The 22,443-nt window shown below is 35.6% G+C and overlaps 2 protein-coding genes across 5 annotated transcripts in view; one reads left to right on the top strand and one right to left on the bottom strand.

The window, feature by feature from the left end:
* LOC117403723 (kinesin-like protein KIF2A) overlaps positions 1–14,520 on the top strand; it is a 42,812-nt gene extending 28,292 nt beyond the window's left edge. For 2 of the 4 annotated variants that reach the window (XM_034904685.2, XM_034904680.2), the window contains 14 exons: positions 703–757; positions 1,443–1,605; positions 1,810–1,900; positions 4,061–4,124; positions 4,213–4,304; positions 4,444–4,586; positions 5,177–5,381; positions 5,617–5,727; positions 7,765–7,832; positions 10,991–11,104; positions 11,946–12,093; positions 12,328–12,429; positions 13,104–13,239; positions 13,852–14,520. In XM_034904685.2, coding sequence (XP_034760576.2) covers positions 703–757; positions 1,443–1,605; positions 1,810–1,900; positions 4,061–4,124; positions 4,213–4,304; positions 4,444–4,586; positions 5,177–5,381; positions 5,617–5,727; positions 7,765–7,832; positions 10,991–11,104; positions 11,946–12,093; positions 12,328–12,429; positions 13,104–13,239; positions 13,852–13,937 — 1,578 coding nt within the window. In that variant the 3' untranslated portion in view covers positions 13,938–14,520. The remainder of the gene's footprint in view (positions 1–702; positions 758–1,442; positions 1,606–1,809; positions 1,901–4,060; positions 4,125–4,212; positions 4,305–4,443; positions 4,587–5,176; positions 5,382–5,616; positions 5,728–7,764; positions 7,833–10,990; positions 11,105–11,945; positions 12,094–12,327; positions 12,430–13,103; positions 13,240–13,851) is intronic. The other 2 variants (XM_034904699.2, XM_034904694.2) reach the window with 1 other exon arrangement.
* LOC117963702 (probable dimethyladenosine transferase) lies at positions 13,234–21,229 on the bottom strand. Its single transcript, XM_034904706.2, has 12 exons — positions 20,985–21,229; positions 19,350–19,423; positions 19,030–19,116; positions 18,846–18,907; positions 18,382–18,475; positions 18,244–18,293; positions 17,804–17,927; positions 17,546–17,638; positions 17,382–17,446; positions 17,057–17,120; positions 16,521–16,627; positions 13,234–16,291 (listed from the first exon to the last, which is right to left on the bottom strand). The coding sequence occupies exons 1-12, from the start codon at positions 21,040–21,042 to the stop codon at positions 16,249–16,251; spliced, it is 921 nt and encodes a 306-aa protein (XP_034760597.1). The 5' UTR covers positions 21,043–21,229; the 3' UTR covers positions 13,234–16,248.
* Positions 21,230–22,443: the final 1,214 nt, after the last annotated feature.

The following is a 22,443-nucleotide window of genomic DNA, read 5'->3' as shown; positions in this document are numbered from 1 at the left end:
CAAACAAGCACCAAAACACACGTTAACAGATCTGAACACGAATAACACAGTTTACAAACACACTTTATTTACAGAGTACTCCCATCCCCTTTCCCAGTCCACAATCCAGTCCATTCCCACATTGTCTTGCAAATCAGCTGCCCCTCCTGCTACAGTATGTTCTGCATTACAGTCCACGTGTTGTCTCTTTTGGCAAGTGATATTTTCAGAATCATATCGTTCTGAATTAAAATACTACTTCTTTTGAAAATATAGTACTGTATCAACAAAACCAACTACAGTACATCTAAATGGAAGCTTACTTCTTTTAAATCAGTCCTTTCAGCTATGTGTTTTTGACATTTATATTTTTTGTTTTCCCTGAAAAAACGGGCAAGGGTTGGAACGGGCCAAAAATAATCAGATGTGTCACACTCTTTTAACTGTCCATTGAAGTCAAAATTTTATAGGGTCGGATATGTGAGTGCTGACTATTTGATTTTCTTTTTAGTACAAGTTTTAGTATGATATTTTTATATTACATTTTTTTTTTTGGCAAATTTTAGAAGTCAGTAGCAGCATCAGTTTACTTACACAGGAGATGATTTGTCTTGCAATTTAGTCTCCTATATATATATTATCTAAAAAAAAAAAAAAAAATTGGTGTACTTGTGGTTCGTTTTTTTTTTTTTTTTTTTTTTAACTCCCAGACTGTTCTTGCAGATTGATGAGCACAGGATATGTGTTTGTGTAAGAAAACGTCCACTTAATAAGAAAGGTAAGAGGAGGCAGTGCTTGTTACACCCTATCCCTTACATTTTTTTTTTTAATTCCCCAGAAAGATGATTTAAATGATGGTGGTGGTAGTGGGATCCGATCCTAATTTCTTGGGCTAGTTAATATTAAATGTACTGTAAAACATATTTTTAAAACTGTAATTGTTCTGCTGCTGCTGACTGGACATCTGTATAACCAAGATGTTCATATTCAATAATCTGTTCCTGCATAAACAAGTTTGTTTATTCATTTTTTAATTACAGTATTGCCACGTAATTTAACTAATACAATAACCTAAAATAATTGAGTCATCTAAAGTTCTGTTGTGTTAAGTGATATGGAAATTATTTAAAACTATAGATATATAAAAAAAAACTAGATTGATTTATTTAGTGCTTGCTGCTTGCTTTGACTTACTCTGTGGCCCTGTAGGTGTTTAGTCTGGAAGTAAATTGTTTGAATGAGAAATACAACTAAGCAACAATGAATAACCTTTTTCAGTGTTAAGTAACTGCAAAAAGACACACCTGCTATAATTAAATAGTTTGTGTCTTGTATTAAAGCATATCAAATTTATTTTTCTGCCAATTTGATTTGTTCTTATTCCTAGACCTGTAAAACAAATGACTGTTGTCCAGTTCTGCCCAGCAGGTAATAAGTGTGTGTTAACTGGTATATGCTTTCAGAAAATGCCCTGAAGGATCTTGATGTACTCACTATCCCCAGTAAAGACGTTGTAATGGTTCATGAACCGAAACAGAAGGTGGATTTAACAAGATACTTGGAAAACCAAACTTTCCGCTTCGACTACGCGTTTGACGATACAACCACAAATGAAATGGTTTACAGGTGTTATTTTTTTTAAATGTGTTTCCTAGTTAATTAATTTGTATAATTTGATTAACAAACCTGTGTCAGTGACTGAATGATGCATATTCTCAAAAAGCTGCACAGGTTGCTGTTCACAATCTGGTCTTGGCAGCAATTTCTTAAATGACAGTTGTGAGGGTAAACTCAGAAATGCTCAAAGCTTTAATTTTCTTCTGTTTTCAGGTTTACAGCCCGTCCTTTAGTGGAGACAATATTTGAGAGAGGAATGGCCACTTGCTTTGCTTACGGGCAAACTGGCAGTGGTAAAACACATGTGAGTAATGACTGTTTTATAATTTATTTAATATTTTAATTACAAAATAAAAAATAAAAAATCATTAATCATGATGGTGGCATTAACCCTTTGCGGTCCTATGTCGACCTGGCCCGACATTGCAATTTTCCCTTACCGGTCCAATGTCGGACCCTGTCCGACATCATCAAAAGGACGCAACAGACAGGTCTCTAGTCGTTTTTTCTCCGGAAAAAGCAGAGAAAATCATTCAATGGCCGAGTGAGATCGATAGGAGCCGTGAGAAGCTGAAAAAAAGGGGCGTATCTCATGAATACAGATAGCCCCGGCATCACATAGGTAACACGGACATAAACAAACAAGATAGCTGCTTCTGCATCCAGCGCTTTTTTTAGATGATATATTAATAAAATAATGACTTGGATCGCATTATGGAGGAGTTTGGTGATAAAACGAGTGATCAGGAGATGATTTATCGGTATGCACTACTATCAAGAGGTATGTGAAAAAACAGCGAACGAAGGGTTGGGCGAGGCTGGAGATGCAGTACTGAGTGTCCTGTTGATATGCAGTCCCCTTTAAACCTGTTTTACTGTGAAAAAAAAAATTCTTTTAAACAGCGCGTCTAAAATAAACTGCGGGTGTGAAAATAAATTAGACCCGACGCGCCTGAGACACGCTGAATAAATGGACCGCAAAGGGTTAAATGTGTGTTTGTATTTTTTTATTAATAACTACTGATGCATTACGGTAAACAATTAATTAATTCTAATTTTTTACCTGTGGCCCTATCGATTTTATAAAGATAATTTTAGTGTATTTTAATTCTTAGTACATAGATGTTTTCTAATTCTTTGTCAAGTTCCATTACATCTTGTCTCCAGTAAAAACTGTTTCACTGCCAAATCCTTAATACAGATAGTTTTGACAGATCCATTTTACTTCATGATTTACTTGCCGTTCCCCTTACATTGTACCCCCCGGATTGATTAACCACTTCAACTCCAGATGTAAAAATGAAACCCCTTCCCAGGTACCAGATTTTGAAAATAATAATAATGTTTTCAAACCTGTAATTGCTGTAAAATGTTAACATATGATGAATGAAACCCAAATAAATGACCTAAACTGTGTTTTTCATTAACCCTTTATGCTCCTGTGTACTACATACCCATGTTCAATATAGAGATAAAAACGCTGCTAATAATGCTAATAACAATAATAATCAATAAACAGTAATTATCAAATAAAAATCAAACAACATCAAAATATGTGCCATTATCGACTTGCTCTGTGCCATTTATTGAAATGTTCAATACAACAGAACCCGGGGTTGCCTTCACAACCACTGCACATTTGTCCTTTTTTTGTTTTCATTTTCGTCACCTTTTTTGCGGTCTCTGCTTCCCTTGTGTTGGAGGGATAGTCACAAATGCGTGTACACAGCTACTTTGCACTGGCATTGTGATGGATCTGGCTGCCGCAGACGCCTGCTTTATTGCCTTGTACCTAGTGCTGTGTTTTGATAGTATTTTGTCAAAGCACTGCCATTTCAAACCAAACCGCTTCCCATTTGCAGCTGGCTTACCTGTAAAGTAGATGCATGCTCTTTTGTTTGTACAGTTTGTACTGTTCTTGGCTCCACATCTCCATCATCTTTGAGTGATGTCATCATCACTGTCGCTGGTATCGAAATCCTCCGAACCAACTTCGCTCCCGTTGTCGTTCTCCGCGTACATTGCTGTGTTTAGCTTTCTCTAAAAACGATAAACTACAACTACAAAAATAATAATTAAAAAAAAAAAAAAAAATATATATATATATATATATATATATATATAATATATATTTTAGCTCAAAGAGCCAGCTGCCCAACGTTTCGATATGTTGTACATATCTTTCTCGAGGGAGCCTGTATATATATATATATACATACAAAGTTGAATGGCTTCCCGCAATATATCTGTCTTCTAGACGTCACCTGACCCTTCCCGACTTTCATGGCTCATTCCAGAGAATGAGAATGAAACCTGAAATGCTAGACTGAGAAACCAGTCATAGAATAGAATGGGAAACTTGACATACGCACGTACGGCGTGGTACTGTAAGCAGGTTTTCATGTAACCTACGTGTGTACGTCATGGTGTTGAAGTGGTCTTTTGGCTTGTTTCTTTTTTCCAGACAATGGGTGGCGACTTTTCAGGAAAGAATCAGGATTGTTCGAAAGGAATATATGCATTAGCTGGTACGTACAAACCACTTTAGAAAATAAGAACAATTTTGTTGTGGCTTTCTTCTCCTTCCATTGTTGATTTGACTATTTCTTTTCACAGCACGGGATGTATTTCTTATGCTGAAAAAGCCAAACTATAAGAAGTTAGATCTTCAAGTATATGCAACTTTTTTTGAGATTTACAGTGGCAAGGTATGTATTGTAAACCTTATTTGTTTGTGTATGTTATGCACACTACTACTTTCCAAATGTGGATTAGAGCTAGACCACATAACGCCTGTGTTTTTTTTGGTAAATATTTTTCATTTACTATCCTTTTGGAATTATCCAGGTTTTTGACCTGTTGAACCGGAAAACCAAGTTACGAGTCCTTGAAGATGGAAAACAGCAGGTTCAGGTGGTGGGGTTACAGGAACGGGAAGTGAAATGTACTGAGGACGTGTTAAAACTGATTGAGATAGGAAACAGCTGCAGGTAAAAAACATACATTTTAAAATGATTTTTTAATGTACATTCTACCTGTATATAGATATGCTCAACTCAAGGACGCAAAACACAGGCATTTGATTCATATTAAAATGATTTCTGCAAATCATTGAGCCAAAGAGGGGAGAGAGGGGCTCACTTGTGCTAAATAGTCTTTCATCAAGAAATTCTGTACTGTGAAATTAATATTGAGGGCAACTCTCGCTACTCTGTTAACGTAGCTCGTCATTTGTTTAAGGAACTTGAAAGGTAACAGAATCAAGATTAGATCCCAAGTATATAATTGTGAGAAAAGATGCAGTCAACGTTCTTAATTTTTTTTGAAAGAAAGCAGTGCTTGTTAAAATCCTAAAAGCCTGGTAATATTACAGATGTCAACAAAACTCTCCATTGAACAAACTTAACTAGGAGATGAACAATACATTCACATCCAATCTGAATATCTATATAAATAATCAATATTAAAGTTGTCTGTAATATTTAGATATGTCTTGCTTTCTTTCATAGTTTAGATAAACATCATTTTGTCATGGAATGCTTTGTAAAAAAATAAGCTTGATCTCACTTTTGTTTTCTAGAACATCTGGTCAGACATCAGCTAATGCCCACTCCTCAAGAAGCCATGCAGTGTTTCAGATTATTCTGCGAAGGAAAGGAAAGATGCATGGCAAGTTTTCACTTATAGATCTTGCTGGAAATGAAAGGGGAGCAGATACCTCAAGTGCAGACAGGCAAACAAGACTCGAAGGTGCTGAAATAAACAAAAGTCTTCTGGCACTGAAGGTTAGTGTTTTTCTCTAGTCTTTGGACAGTTCACTTAACTGTTACTGCATTTAGGACAGTTAATGTTTACTTAAATATTTTTTGTGCTGTGGGGATGTTACTACTTTTTCCAAGTGACCACTGGTTTGTGATTTTAATTTAATATATTGATAGCAAAGAAATACAACAGTGTTTCTGTTTAGTTACTAAAGAACTGTTGGTCAATCTTTATTGATGTTTACATTTTTTCTTCTAGGAGTGTATTAGGGCCTTGGGTCGCAACAAACCACACACCCCTTTCAGAGCAAGTAAACTCACACAGGTGCTCCGAGATTCCTTCATTGGAGAGAACTCAAGGACATGCATGGTAAGTCCAGAACTGAGCTCTCCCAAACTAATTCATTTACATACTGTGGCAAAGTGGGGTTGCTTTGCCACGCTTTGGGATCTTTAACACAAAGTGTAAATGAAGTACGTGAACAGCAGATGGGGTGTAAACAGGACTGTTTCTGTGTGATTTATTTCCAGTACACACACCAAAGAAAATCCTAACTCCACCAAGGAGAGCTTACTAAACCTTTCACAAGTCTTAGCTAAGACGGCTACCGTTTCCTGGTCACAAAACACATATACCTTTTTTTTTTTATTATATATATCTGCCTGTTCCTAGGCAGCAGTTGTCCTCATGTAATTAGTGCCAGGTGATTCCACTCCTGGCTAATACCAACTCTGTGGCATTCTGGGGGATGTAGTCTTGAACCTCAAGGACTACATCTATTCCTCCCGCTACTCTGCCACAATACAAAGTTAAAAATGACAATCAAACACATGAAAGATAAAACACAAAAACAGTTTGAACAAATTCTCATAATGTGTCATGTATCTTTCATGTGTTGTGTTCTCATAGTCATGGTTCTGTTTTAAGTCTTGTCTTTGTCCTGGGCAGCTGGAAATTAGGATGTACAAACATGTTCTCCATAGTTTGATTTGCTGCTCTATATTTTGTTATCTTTGGGTATCTTTTTATATGCATTTAAAAAACGTGTTGCTGTATTTGTTTACTCTGTACTTTAGTAATTCATTTTTTAATAAAATTTAATTAACATTCCTTGGTAATGGAATTGTAATACCCAGTGGTTCCCAACTTGTGGTCCGTGAGTAAACTCCAGGTGGTCCGGAAAACTCCCAAAATTCGGTTACACAGTTCTTGCAAAAACTCATTTCTACACAATCACACGTTGTGCTACTACTATTACCAAGCAACACAACAAACCGCTTTGACCACGTGATATATAATTAAGGTATGTATGCAGTCTGCAGTTTTTCCCCCTTTTATCTGTTTTCTTTTATCACGGGTGTTATATGCTGGCTCTTTGAGCTAAATATATATATATATATATATATATATATATATATATATATATATATATATATATATATATATATATATAATAATAATTACAGCTACCTTTGATGCAGTACCAAGCTTTGCCTATTAACTGAAACAGCTTTTTAATGTCAAACAAATACTAAATACGTACACATTATGAAGCCAGCATTATTAAAATAAATAAATAAAAAGAAATCTACATATAGCATTCACGTAAATGCACATCTTTCTAATCCGTGCTCATTCTTCACTGTTCAAGAAAAAAAATTCAAATTGCTTCCCACCCACCTCCTCTTCATATTCCAGTGTTTTTTATATGTACATCGAGCGAAGTTGGTGACTCAGTGAGTGCAGTAAGTTGCGTTAGAAATGGATAGATTAATTTGCTACATGAGGTAACGGTTGCTAGGACCAACACGTATTTACATTTACTGGCTCTGAAGATGACCCAAGCCCCAATGCATTATTTGTCAGGAGATTTTGTCAAACAAAACTCTTAAACCTGCAAAATTGAGACGTTATCTACAAAGCATTCAGAACGTGAAAAAAAGAAACAATGTTAAACAAAAGAAACAGGAACGTTGCCATAAACAACTTTCAATGCGCAAAATGACAGCATTCCTTGCTGACCTGGTCGTGAAGATTCAAGCCCAGGAATCTCATTAAGTTAGGTGCGTTATATAAATACTTTACTTTTTACATGTACTTATACATACAGTACACACATGCAAATTAGTTTCAAAATGCTGCTGTGAAAAAATGCATGGCAAGTGGTCCGTGAGAAAAATCCAAACACCAAGGAGGTCCCTATATTGAAAAAGGTTAGGAACCATTGCCCTAGAGAAAAGGCTTGAGACAGTGGTAAATGCATGGATAAAATACCTTGTTGATTTTTTAAAATACATTTCTGGAAGTAGAAAGCAAAGTATGCGTTTTTTTTAAAATACTTAGAATATTGCTGGAAACATAATAATGAGCATGGGAGTTACACTTTCTTTTTTATTTTTTAATCAGATTGCTACCATTTCTCCCGGAATGGCCTCCTGTGAAAATACTTTGAATACTCTGAGATATGCAAACAGGTGTGTACATTTTTGTGTTCAAGCTTGTAAATGAGTGCCTGCTTTGCAATATGTTAAGTTGTTCACTGTGTATTTTTAGAAATAGATGTGTGTGTTTTCAGCGCAACCAGCTAGAAATTAAACATTCTACACCAAATGGACAAATTGGACCCTCTCACATTCTTTTGATACTGCACGTGGATGGACTTGGAAGTATTTTAGAAATAGTGCCAAAATATTAGCTCTCATTTCTGATTTATTCTAGTGCTAGGCCTATAATCGGGTGTGACCAGTGCTTAATTTGTAAATCGGGAGGTCCCGGAACACATAGTGAGCGTGAGAGGGGGGGTGTTCCGGGGGGCTCTGAGGTACCGGAACGCATGAGAAAAAAAAGTGACAAACACAATGTAGCCAGACAATGTAACTATAACCTGTGTTAAGGTGTCATCTTTAGCCTTGGCTACAATGCTTACTGCCACTAAATGGGCCTTGGTTCGGGCATGTTCAAAAACCTTTTTTTCTGAGGGCTCTTTGTTGGTTTTTTTACATCGGAGGCAGAGGTCGTTACTGTACATTCCACCCACTCTTTTGCTAGTTTCATCCCTCCCTATGATTAATACTTCTAAGTCATCTTGAGTGAAGTCAGCCAAATTACTAAATAATATTAATAATAATAATAATAATAAAAATAATATTATTATTATTATTATTATTATTATTATTATTAATAATAATAATAATTGAGATATACACCTCATTTCCAAAATAAATACAAACATCTACTGGTATTGTAACGTTATTGTACCCAAGGCTTAATTATATAACTTGTGATTACATATTTGGAATGAATGTATTTTATAAATGACAATTTACAACAACGGTTAAATATTTTATAATTTAATAATGACGGCGATTCCCCTTAATCCACAAGGTGAAACGTAGTATCAGCTACGATACAACAACCTTTTAGGAGGATATTGCACATTCTAATGGATGACGTTCTTAAACGTCTATTATATTTTACACGCACATTAAATATACATTTTCTAAATGTTATTTTACTGTGTTAAACACAAAAAAATACTAAATATACACGGTTTAAACTTTGTTTTTATAAAATATACATGTTGCGGTTATGGGTGTGCTTCAACGTGTGATTGACTACATGACTAATCCCAAAGGTTTACTGGATAGAAGAGGAATTGGGCAAACAGCGTTTTGCTATGTGCTGAATAAATACCACGGATTAGTTCCACAAATACCACTCGTTCGAACCTCTCTTTTTTGTTGTTGTAAAAAACAATGGGTGACTCCAAATGTATATAAAAAAAAAACCCACATAAGAAATGCAATTGACTATTTCTTTTTAAAGATTAAATTAAATTAAATTAGATTAGATTAGATTGATACTGATGGCTAAACAATGCTAATGGTTCAAACTGTTATGTTATCTCCAGTCTTCCAAATACATATATATATATACATATTTTTTTTTGTCAAACTATATTTAATTTAATGTTTATGAACCCAGTCAACCAAATATAGATTCTCCCTAGCTTTTGTGATGTGCAGTTTGTGAACGACTCGTTCTTTCCGGTTCAAGTAAACCTACGTAAACAATCTTAATGCGGTCTACATTGATTGGTTTTGTGTCATTGAATCAGTGAATCAAATGAACGAAATGAATCGAGTCACCAAACTGAACTGAATCAAATGAATCGAGTCACTAAAAAGAATCGAACTGCCCATCACTAGTCCTCCCCGTCCCCGTCCCCCTCTCCCGCCGAGTCTGACTCACTAGTGGCCTTTTAGCTAGTGGAGGACGTGCCGGTGGTGATGCTGAACTGGCGGGATTAGCAGCGCAAACAGCGCTGCTAGCTAAGGCATCGCCATCAGGAGCAGTTTCCCCCTCATTTTTGATTTGGCTTTCCTTTCCCACGACACGTTTCAAATTCAGTAGCGAAGATTAGGCTACGAGACGTGATTACGTAGGAACCTCTCGCTAGGTGACCACCGATGTTTCAAGATCAGTTACTTACCTCGCCGGCCCGCCCCATAACCTCTATGTACAAATAAGAGAGCAGGTCTGGAATTGGGGTGGCAGGATAGGATGCGCATTTACGGGGGCGGAAGAAATAACGAGGAAGCAGAGGCAACTTTAACTCTGATCGCTTTTATTAGAATGTTTACAGTGCAAACAGTGGAAAAAATAATAAGTCATGCCGCGAGAGGTACCGGATCCGGACAAATTAGGTGCCGGAACAAAAAAAGTAAAATCTGAGAGGTGCCGGATCCTGTTCCGGCAGGATCCGGCTCAAATTAAGCACTGGGTGTGACTGACGGATGAAAACAAACACTGAAAAGGGTCTGTGTTTAAGAGGTCAGGTCTTAGGTAATCTGTTGACACATCGTTAAACCAGAAGTGCAGTTTTGTGTGTGCAGCGAGTATCGAGAAGAAATCAGGAATTCGTTGAAGGATCTGACCTGTCAAACATGCTGCCCCCCCTTCCCCCATTATTGGACCATAACTAAAAATAAGATGAGAGCTAATATTTTGTGATTCTTCCTTTACATCAGTATGCAATATCAAAACATTATGAGACGATGAGGTCGGGACCATTGGTCCATTTGATGTGGAATGACCCAACATTAGTTTCTATTTAACTTGGTAAAATACATACAATAATTGTGTTTTGATATTTACTTGTCAAAGAATGTTATAGTTAATTTTCTCTCATGCAGATAAGTAGCCTTACCAGTTGTTTTGTCCATTTTGTCTGTTCCTCTGTGATTCTGCCTTGAAGAACATAAAAAACCTTGTCTCTATAGTTTTTGTAGTACATGACCATCCTTTTTACATATTTTAAATCCCCTTTTGTGTTTTTATATTCTGGCCCAAAGACTGTGAAGTTGTCATTAACCAAAATACATGTCTTCATGTTGCAGATAAAGCAAAATACCTAATGACTGTAATATTTAAAGTTCATTCATTGAATTGCCAACAGAGGCAAATCCTGCTGCTTGTAATATATTTACAATGCTTTGCTTTGATATTTTCTCTTGTATAAGCTGCATTTTGTAGAGATGTTTCCCTGATGAAATAGGTTTTGTGAGATCTTGCTTTTCTGTTCTGATGAGAACCTTTCCTTTCTGTTTATTGCTCTGTCTTGGTACTTCAGAGTAAAGGAGTTTGGAATAAGTCCTTCAGACATTCCCTTCTCGCAGGGTGGCTGCAGTCGCTCTGAGCTCTCTCCTACCTATGAGCATGATGACTTTTCTACTTCGCCCAGCAGGTCTACTTCTATACATTTCACAAAAATCTTGTTTGCCTTTTCATTTATGGCAATATGGAGTGCAATGCATGTAGAGGGTCACATTTACATTTGTGGTTATCTTCCATTTTTTTTTTGTTTTGCCCATTTTCTATCCCAGGTGTTGCTTGCATATTTTATGTACTTTCATTTGTTTCAGCATGTCTATGTTGTTTGTTGCTAGTTCAGCGTGGCAGGCATTACACATTTTTTAATTTGTTAAACGTGAATTAAAATAGTAACGCCACCCTTGAATTTAGTTTCCCGAAAAACATTTAACTTACAAGGCAGGAAGTAAAAGAAAACAAATCCCCTTGCCCCCAGTTTAATGAGGATACCCAGATCAGTGTCTGGCTCCCTTTTAAGAGAGAAATTAAGTACACTTTTGTAATAGTGTAGTTACAAGTTTTTTCCACTAGGCGGCATGTAAACCACTCAACTGAAGGCAGACAGTATAGTGCAGGGGTCTCCAGCCCTGGTCCTGGAGAGCTACTGTTTCAACCAATCGCTGTTACTTTAATTGAACCAATTACTGGCTTAATTAGTCAGGATTAACAGATCTTTCCAGATCTTTAGCCACGGATGATGTAAAGACACCTATAAAACCTGCTGGACAGGGGCTCTCCAGGAGCAGGGTTGGAGACACCTGGTATACTGTATATATTTAGCTGTTTTTCTTAAAACGAGCAAAGTGTTTGTTTTGCAAGATTTCCAATTGTAAAAGTATAAAACTAGAAGGTGGCATTACTATTTTTATATAAGGTTTTATTATTGCATTAAAATGAAAGAACACAAAAAGCTGAAATGATTTGTGTACTTTCAGAGTGAAGGAGTTGACAGTAGATCCCAGTGCAGTCATAGAAGGACGCCCCAATATTCATGCTGCAAATCAACTGGATACATTGGAAGCCCAATGGGGTGTCGGAAGCTCTCCTCAAAGAGATGATCTCAAGCTTCTATGCGAACAAAATGTAAGACCCACTCAATATTCCTTACAGTACTGATTTTAAATACGTGTAGATACTATTTTATTTATCTTTTTTAAAGCAGGGACACATCTGTACCAAAGTATACGTGTATGAAAACAAATGTGTAGGACATTTTAAATTCTGATTTTAATATTGACTTAAGTTCGTTGTGTGCGTCTCCTTGTGAAAGTAAGTTTGGAAATGTCCGATTTGAATGGCTATTACCTGTATTTCCAGGAGGAGGAAGTGTCTCCCCAGCTGTTCACTTTTCATGAAGCTGTATCCCAGATGGTAGAAATGGAGGAGCAGGTGGTAGAGGACCACAGGGCTGTTTTCCAGGTAAAATAACTTAGAAAACTATAACCGTTTTATTAAAAGTTTTGGGATTTAAGTGCAAATAAATAAATCAGTATTGTTGAATTTCATTGCTTTATTTAAGTAGGCCTATGTGGATGCTTACACATGGATATATTCTTGTTTGCCATGATTAGGACTGGAGAGCAGTCCTGCCCTAGCAATGTCTTCCCTATTCTCCCATCATGGCGTTTTAACAGCCAGCCAAATATATTGCAGACCTTCGATATTTTATAAGTACCAGGAGAAGAATAAATAATGCAATAGGGCCACCCAAGAAACCAGTTTTACATTGGATATGCCATTAATATCAGACTTTTGTGCATTAGGAGTGGTTGAATTGCTGTAAATGTGTTCTTTTAAAAACAAATATTTAACAATAATAATGAGGGTGTTCACGTTTAACAAACATCAAGAGTGACAATTCTCTCCCCTCCCCCCCCAAAAAAAAAAATTGTATATAAATATATTGTACTGCTTATAAAAAATAAACTATGTATTTTCATAATGTTTATTATGACTAATAGGCAAAACAAAAAGGAAAATATTTTTTCTGCTTTAACCAACAGTGAATTAAAAACAGTTATTTGCAAGATTGTTCTATGATCTGAACAAATACATTGCTCAATGCCTTTTAATAAATTATGGATTTCTTGCAGGAGTCTATAAGATGGCTGGAGGATGAAAAGGCACTATTGGAAATGACTGAAGAAGTAGATTATGACGCAGATTCTTATGCCACACAACTAGAACAAATTCTGGATCAAAAGATTGAGATATTAACAGAACTAAGAGGTAAAAGCTCTTTATTAAAGAGTATGCAGGCCATGTTTTGCAAATGCATGTGGAATCTTGCACACAACACCACATGGCAGTTATTCCAGTTTGGTTATGACTGGACAAAATCTGGAGAAGTGTGTTCTACATTTCATTAAGTTTGTCATGTTTAATTTGTCTAACTTAGACGTGCAAGCAGGGAAATAGTCCGGAAACTCTCTTATGTTGAGTAAATCTATGTTTTTGTTACAGTGGGTACAGTTAAGTCATGCTATTCTGTAATATATATTATGGGTATAGAGAATGTATTTTACTGGAGACCTCTATCTTTTTAGGTCCTTTTTATTTAACATATTTGCCTGCATCAGATGTCAAGCCAATTACGTTCACCCATTTCTCACATTTCATTTACTACTTGTCTCTTCAGTTTCTAAAGCACAATGATGGTAACTGACGTCTGACTTCACAGTACTAATCTTATAAACTACGTAGTTTTACCTAGCCCAAATAAGTTCTGTCGGGGTCTGTGAAATCTCATTTACTGTCACTTCAATTTAAAATCTTTACCAGTTAGGCAAGTCTAAGCTTGTGATGTACACCAAACCTTACTCTGCTTTGTTTTCTTTACAGATAAAGTGAAATCTTTCCGTTCAGCCCTCCAGGAGGAAGAACAAGCTAGTAAGCAGATTAATCCCAAGCGACCACGTGCCCTTTAGGCTATATATATATAATGTGTGTATGTGTGTTCCTTAAGGATTATAAAACTAAAAAAAAGAAACCCACTAAACTTCTACTACTGTACATTTCTGTCATTCTTAAACTGGTTGTGAGAAATCAACAACTTGAAAACTAAAAACTTTGCGATGTAAATAAGAGGAGCCTTCGTACTCTTTCACTTTTCTGTTGTACATGAACCACTCCCATGGTGTTAATACAAATGCTTCCAACAGCACAAACTTGCAGGGTTAGGATCCCTAGGAGCACTTTGTTTGATATTTTTTAATTTTACTAATCCTTGCCAACTTTTTTAAAAACCAATGAAGTAAAACTGTGGACTTTTGACTTCCATAGTACCTTTCTGTTAAATGTGTTAGGATTTTGTTACAAAGACTGGTTGGACAGTTTTGAAATGTATGCATGCATAACCCATCAGTGATTGTAAAATATTTCCCTATAGCCCTAACTGTGCCCACATGTATGTGCTGTATATAGCAATCTTGCTATAGGGCCAGGCTCATTCTTTAGCTGAACTGCACAGTAAGCACAGTCTTAATAAAACACATTCCTTGTCAGTGTTCATTTTGCTTTGTTGGATCTACTTTGTTTGTGTTCTACAACTTCAATCCATGTCGAGTAGTTTACTTTACATATGTGCCATATTATGACACAGGTATTTACAAAGCAGTCGACAGTTGTGGTATGTAACGGTACATTGAAGCCTTTCATCTTTTACTTGTTTTATAATTATTTTCAAGAGTGGCTTACATCTCATTTCAACATTTTAGTTGTAAAAAAACAAAACTATAAACTAATGTATAATGGATACTGACACTTGAGATGACTTGTACTGCTAAACATCAATGTTGTACAGTATGTGCACTAGATGTAATGCTGGCTCCAAGAATAAATGTTCATTTGTATGTTTTGGAATGGTTTTATACTGAAATGTATTGTATATAAAAAAAAAAAATTATATATATATATATATATATATATATATATGTGAGTACTGTATATTCCCTTGTTTCTGTTTTAACAAAACACTGCTGTAATGTATTCAACTTTTGGGAAAGAAGCGCACGGAATATGTAGTGAAATCTTTGCCTTTTATTCTACATTTTGGTTTCCACGGTATGACGAAACAAGACAAACATAAATTAACATGTTGGTCAGAAAAAAAAAATCCATTTTTTTTTTTTTTATAGTATCCTAAGCCTTTCAATGGGGGGAATCTTACTATGTGAACCAAAATGTAGTTTAGATACATTTACCCCAGGTGCAAAGCTGGTCTGAGGTGACAGATTGCCCCCCTTTGGCAGGGTGGCTGTCTTAAACCTCTGTTTAGAGTCACCAACTTTTATAACCCGGTTGACTCGCAATGTGATCTATTAATTTTAATAGAAGAACGCAGTGGATATGTTCAGTCCATTGGGTGACTGGTTATAGCAGGTTTTACTGTATTTCTAATCACAATTCCCTGCTTACAAATTTATTTTGGATGTGTATTTAATTTATTATTTTTTTTAAACCAATGTTTCCCTCAAAACATGAACATGTATTTAAAATCTCAATTTAAAGTTTCACAGTACTGTTGCGAAATGTGTGTAAATAACGATTGTGTAAACCCAAGTCATTTCTATTTTATAGGGCCACCAGCGAACAATTTGTGACATGAATAAATCCAAATAGAGAAGGTCTCATTTCAAAGCACTGTAAACTATCATGAGTATGTAAAAGTCTGAAACCTGTTGCACATCACAAATGAAGAAAGCCAGCAAGGAAAACCAGCCAGGCTCTTGACACAAAGTAGCAAGCCAAACTCATTTCAAACCTTGTATAATACAGTAAAGGCTCTGATGGTCACCATCTTGCTAGAATAAAGTTAAATATTTAAAGGTGTTTGTATATAAAGTTTCCTTTCTAGGTTATAAGCTTTCCCACACTGCTGGGGAGGAGGAATCTAATTAAAAAAAACTCTTTACTGAAACCCCGTCACAGCAATTCACATTTTTACGAACACAATTACAAAATACTGTGCACACCTTCACAACTTCAGCAATGTAATACTACTAAAGAGGGAGGGCGTGGATTGCCATTGGCCACAATTAAATGATGTGGTTTTTAACAGTATTAAATTAAAACCCATTCAATTTAACCACACTTTTCTTACCTATACCTATAGTAAAATAAGTTAGAAGTTGATCAAGTAATTCCAGAGGACATGCACAAGCTGCATTTGTCCATTCAACAGCATAGCAGTTCTTTAGTCATTTATCTTTTATATATAAATATTCTCTTTCCCCTCATTCACGAGAAGTGGATGCCAGCCGAGTTAAATCCATGAAGCAATCTGTGGAAGAAAGGGAATACAACCCATGAATAAATTCCATGGAAGAGAAACATTTCTACTATATGCAGAACTGAAAGGGTTGTTTCATGGTTGGTAATTTCAATAAAGTTGACCAGGACTGTGCTAGTAGGATTGAAAGTTGAAAAACATATCTATTATATACAGTATAACAAGCAAAAAAAAAAAAGTTACATTGCTTCTATTGAGAGTATTATTCTTTTATACTTACTTCATAAAATCATCGATGTCCATGGACCGTGCTCGTTTTTCACTGAAGCCAGTTTCTTGAAGGATGTTGTTTATTTTTTCAGAAATGCTAAAATCATCTGGTATTACCTGTTAAAGGGATATTTTTTGTAACATTTTGATTTTCTTACTTAAATAGTAGTGTTTGTTTATACACTACAATATCTCATGTGCATATGCTAACTCCTGTACTATTATATACAAACCAACTATTTGCTGCTATTTACTCATTAAGTGGCTGAGATACCTGGCAAAATGAGATGTCGCCGTTTTGCAGCTAAAGGGAATTCTGAGAAGTGCTCAAGTATGATTTTCAAGCAGGAGACTTAAACTGTAATAAGAATAAAGTATGGTAGAAACTCAGTATGGTACGGTCAATGGTTTGTGTGAAGTGCAATGGGCACTCAGACTGGCTTCAAAATCCTCTATAATAATGAATACATTATCGATCAGTTGCGCAAGTTTTACCCAAAACTAATAATAATCTGTGCTAAGGAAACACCCTTCTAGTTTACTTACAATGTTGTGTACAGAACAGTGGATTTTGTAATTCTTCTCCAACAACTGCTCAACTGCTCTAGATCTAAAACAAAGAAAATAAGTTTTACGATACAGTTCATACAAGACGTATACCTCAATATATATATATATATATATATATTCATAAAACTCGGTTGGAAATTGTATGTTGCCTTCAATGTTTCAAAAATGTCACACAAAAGCAAGTATGGACCCTTACAAAGAAAAGCTTACTTACATAAAGAAATTTTAAAAAAAACAACTTATAGGATCTCAAGCACATATCAAAAGAAGTATTCAGCCACGACTGCTAGACCTTACTTACTTGAATGCAGAACAAAGCGTCTTATTCTTCCTTATAAACGCTATTCTGACAAGACCATCCCATTCCTAAAAAGAAAACGGATATTTAAGTTTGCTCTCTGCTTACGAAACACTCAATGTTGTTGAGTTGCATACAAACACACACATGTAGCTGAGATGTCTTACTTGAAAGTTCACTGGTGGTGGTGGATTCTTTGGTTCTATTCTGACAACACTGGACTCCACCTTTGGTGGTGGACGAAAGTTATTTTTGCCAACCTAAAAAAAATAATCATCAGGCATTAATCCTGATATTCTGGATTCATTTCTGAAGTTCCATTTTAAAAACAAAAGCAATCCCTCTAAAGGTGGAAAAAAAGTTATTTTTAAAACCAGTAATATCACAGCATGGTTGTATTTCCATTGAATAAGCACATCACTTACCTTCATGAGATGATCTACACGGGCCAACAATTGAGTGTTTATGGATAATCTACAGAAGAGTTTATCTCCAGGTTTTGCAACCAGACGAAGGGCAAATTCTCTTTGAAACATCAGCACTGCACATCTAAAACAAACAAACACAAAAATACATTATTTGATTGATGTCTAATTCAAGTTAAAAGGTTACAAAACACCTTGAGGTATTTACAAACACATTACTTTTACTGTATCCAGTGACATATCTCCCCACCCCCACAATATATCTTGATTGTTTTAAAAATTGTATTCACACACCCTGGTTGATTAATCAGTTTTGGAATGAAAGCAGAATAATTTGTAACAAGGTCAAACTTTTTTTTTTTGTAAACATCGCAATGGTGTTGTATATATTAAGCATTCAACATGTATATGGAATAAATAGTAACTATTTTTTTGCTCACTTGAAATACGGCCTGTGCAGCAACAGCTTAAAAACAAACGGTGAGGAAATCTGCAAAATAAAATAAAATAAAAATGTTAATTCTCCTTAACTGGATCATGCGAGACAAATCAGGAATTTAGGAGGGGCATTATTTTACCTGGTAAGGCAAGTTAGCCACACAAACATCAAAAAAGGGCAAGTCAGTCTTCAACACATCTCCAACCATGATCTGAAGCTTAGTTTGCATTGGGCTAAGGAGAAAGTTAGAAAGTGTTAACATTGCAGCTATTTTCTTAATTCATTAAGCAATTTAGGGAATTTCACAGATGTGTATACTAGGCTAGTGTATACAGACACTGAAAGACACTCATTTTAAGTTTTCATGATAGATGCCAGACTAACAGTTCAGGTATGTAGAAAGAAGAATCCCTCCCCAACACACCTTTCCTAGCATGGACTGTGTAATGTGTGACATTTGTTTAGCAAGACTGGAGAAGTGTTAGATATAATTTCAATACGAGACTTGAGGATATGTAACACTAAAATATACATCTCTGAATATCCCTGAATGGTTTGGAGCAGTAAAGTGTAAAACTGTAGGACTCATCAAGCCTAACTTACGTGCCCTGCACTCTTTTCTGAAGTTCAGCTACGAGCCTGGTATCCAACTCACAAGCAACTACCTGTTAGAAAGCAACAACAAAAGTCAAGACTTCGGCTTTCAGGGGCAAAAGCATTCTGTCTAAGGGTGCATTTTTCTATATCTGACAGTAGGGTATATTTTGTATATATGACTAATCATTACCTTTTTTGCTTTCTCTAATAGTTTCACGGTCATGTTACCAGTACCAGGACCAACTTCCAGAACCACATCTGTTGGCCGAAGAGCAGCCTAAAATAAAATGAATTGGAAAGAAAAAAATTAATTAAAATAATAAAATAATTGAGGTTAAAATGTTATGAATCCCAAACAGGTAACAGGTAGCATGATTAAAAACACAGGAAAACACGTCTTTCAGTGAATGGTCACATTTTTGAAGAAGCAAGAAACTGAACAGATTTTTACATTTTCTCCTGTGTATTTCAAGCATACATTTACAGTAGACATGATGATAAATGTCTTACCTTTTCAATAATGCTATTGACAATCAGAGGATTTTTTAAAATGTGCTGACCTATTCCAGTGTTAAACATGATACCTGTAGAGAAAGCAACACAGTTACTTACTACAACCTTCACAGCACCACACTACATTTCAAACTGAAGTCAGGTTTTACTCATTAAACACACTTCGGAATACATTTCTTCAGGGACAACTGCGTCAGATAAATCAGCAAAGAGATTTCTGTGCAAATACAGTACTACAGCTTGCCATTTTTTTTAGCAAATAAATGATTGCAGCTGAGAGATGGTATTTTGAAGTGTTTTGCCAATCCTATAAATCTTACAGCCCAAAATCATCAGCATACGACAGTACGAATACTAACACATCCATACATGCTTGTTGTCTTTCTCCCCTTCAGTCACGATTTACATTAAAACAGAAATTTTAAAACAGTTTGTGTGACCTCGAGAGTTCGAGAAGTTGCCCTGCCCAAAACTTTGAAAAAATATGTATGCATTATAAAACATATAGATAGGAAACTTAACCTGGTGCAGTACAATTATGCATACAGTGACTGAAGATGATCTTTTAGGTCAGGACAATGATTGTTGAAACTATTATCTCATACTAGATACACTAAATCTTTACACACCATTATTTACATTAATTAGCAACAGTCTAAGGTGATTAGTTCAGCTAATTCCACTCCTAATATGATTATTGCAGCAAATGCTGTACCAACACAAGTTTCAGCACATGGGACTGAACCAGACTAAGATACTAAATAAATTGTTGAGCTAGTCCAGCTGACAGGCGCAGTCATGCTCATGTGCAGTCTTTGATTCAAAAGCACATGCTTGTCAGATCTGTTAGACCTTGTCTTGTCTATCACGATATAAACTGACTTAATAGGGAAGTGCAGCTTTTATCTCTCCACGTGTCAGGAATGCTAATTACACAGTGCAGTACAAGTATGTGCTAGATAAGGCAGGCGTTTCACATTTTACCCTACGATGTACACAACGGCATGTGCAAATCCCAGGGCCAGACTTCCTGCTGCTGCTGTCAGAAATTACCATCTGTTAATAGATTCACAAATCTAGGGCACACAACTGTGTGACGCAAATCGCGTTTAGTGTACTGCTCTTGAATTCGTTTTTAGAGACCTGTAAGAGCAGTCACGTGCGGGGCAACTTGCATGCAACATTCCATTAATAACTCCACTGATCACGTCACTGTGAAAGCGTACGCATTTATGGGGGGAGCTTCACCAGTTACTGCCACATGGTGCCTATACCCACTTTAACCAGGCTTTATTACGACGTCTACTATCATGTCTAAGCAATTTTCATTTGTACGTAATTTTGTGCTGTTGAGCCATGTATCGTCAAATCAAGGAAATAGTCTTATGCTACATAAATAATAAAAAATAAAATCAGTAATAGTACCGAACCGCTGTAAGTAAAGATTTAAAACTAAACTATGCGGTTATAATTATTTCATAAGAACTATAAATGGTCCCCAGTCACTTTAGACGGTTTAATTAATTAAAAAGCATTAAAAAATACACGTACTGTACTGTAGAATGTTCTCATAAATGTAACGTATTTCCACCAAGCACAACGTTATTCAATAATCTTTACACAAACACTAACCTTGACTTTTAATTTCCTGGTGTTGTCGGGTTTTCTTTTCTGCTTTAACTTTCGGCATTTTGATTTTCTGAGGTCTAACTTTTAGTTATTTACAGTACTGTAGTAAAAAAAATGTATTCCACAACACGTGTTTAAATGCGCCCGATTGAAATGAGTATCCAGTTCTACCAACGCAAATGGATACTGTTGGATTCTGGGATTTGAAGTCCACCGAAGCTTGTTTCGGAAAAAAATACTGCTTTTCCCGAAATGCTTCACGCTCCTCGTTCTGTCGCAGGTTTTTTTTACATCACCACCACCAAGTTTTTTTTTTTTTAAGAACCAATGTGCGTCTGATTAAACGAATACACATCCCCCCCAGCGGCAGTGGATGAATTACAATACAATGCGTATATAAGCATAAGGAAAGACATAGTTTAATTACACATTTTTTCAAAACAATGCACTTTCAGATATAGACAGTCTTTTGTTCTGTTCAATTAGGCTGTCAGGGACGTTCAGCGTATTGGTGTGAACAGGGACAGTTTTTTTGAAAAAAAAGAAAAAAGATTGAATTGATTTGTTGTGTGGTGTGATATTAATAATTCACCTAGTTTGTGCTTAATTAAAACACAGATCAAACCAAACGCATACAAAAATAAATTATAAAAGTATAACAATGCGACAGTCGGCAAATGTAAGATGAATAAAATGAAGCGGAACAAAATAACGCGACAAATCGTTTTTTTCTGTCCTTACGGAACCATACCGGTTAGTGTTCCACTTCTCATCAACATGTAATACACTACTGCCACCCAGCGGTCACTTAATTATCATGCTTCTAAAAATAATTTCTAACTAATAATGCTACAGATTGCATCATAAACCTAAATCATAAATTAAAATACATGAATAAAATTGCCGGAAAAGTATCGTTTAAATAATAATTAAACAATAATATTAAAACATATTTAAGAATTAATTATATTAATAATGTAATAATTCAATCACATAATTTTAATGAATGCAAATCTGTACCTCCGTAATTAAAGTGTAACAATCTTTTTTTTTAATTTTTTTTTTTTTATTTAAGTAATTCGGGCTCTTATCATCACAACACCATTTTAGTCCTCTTGTAGACTTTAAGTTCACAAAACGACGCCCTCATTTCCTGTGTTACTAGTAATCCCATCCGAGTCTTCACTTGTGTTCTATGCTTTAGGAAACCACTGGGAATATTTAGCTTATTAAAATATGTTTGTAATTTATTATTATTATTATTATTATTATTATTATTAATAAGGAAGTGTGTTATGCGATCCTATTTCATTTAACAGTATACGTGGAGACAAAAACACCTGTGTATAGCTGGTCCATTTATACAGAAGGGCTTGTCTTATTTTTAAATGGATTGTTTTTGTGGCTTCATCCAGAGAACATCTCATGATTTTTTGCAACCATACCAGAAAGCAGTTACGAC

This window comes from Acipenser ruthenus, chromosome 2, assembly GCF_902713425.1.
Source record: "Acipenser ruthenus chromosome 2, fAciRut3.2 maternal haplotype, whole genome shotgun sequence".
Classification (NCBI taxonomy): Eukaryota; Metazoa; Chordata; class Actinopteri; order Acipenseriformes; family Acipenseridae; genus Acipenser; species Acipenser ruthenus.
Note: the sequence above shows the minus strand (reverse complement) of the source record. Positions and strands in the feature narration are given on the sequence as shown.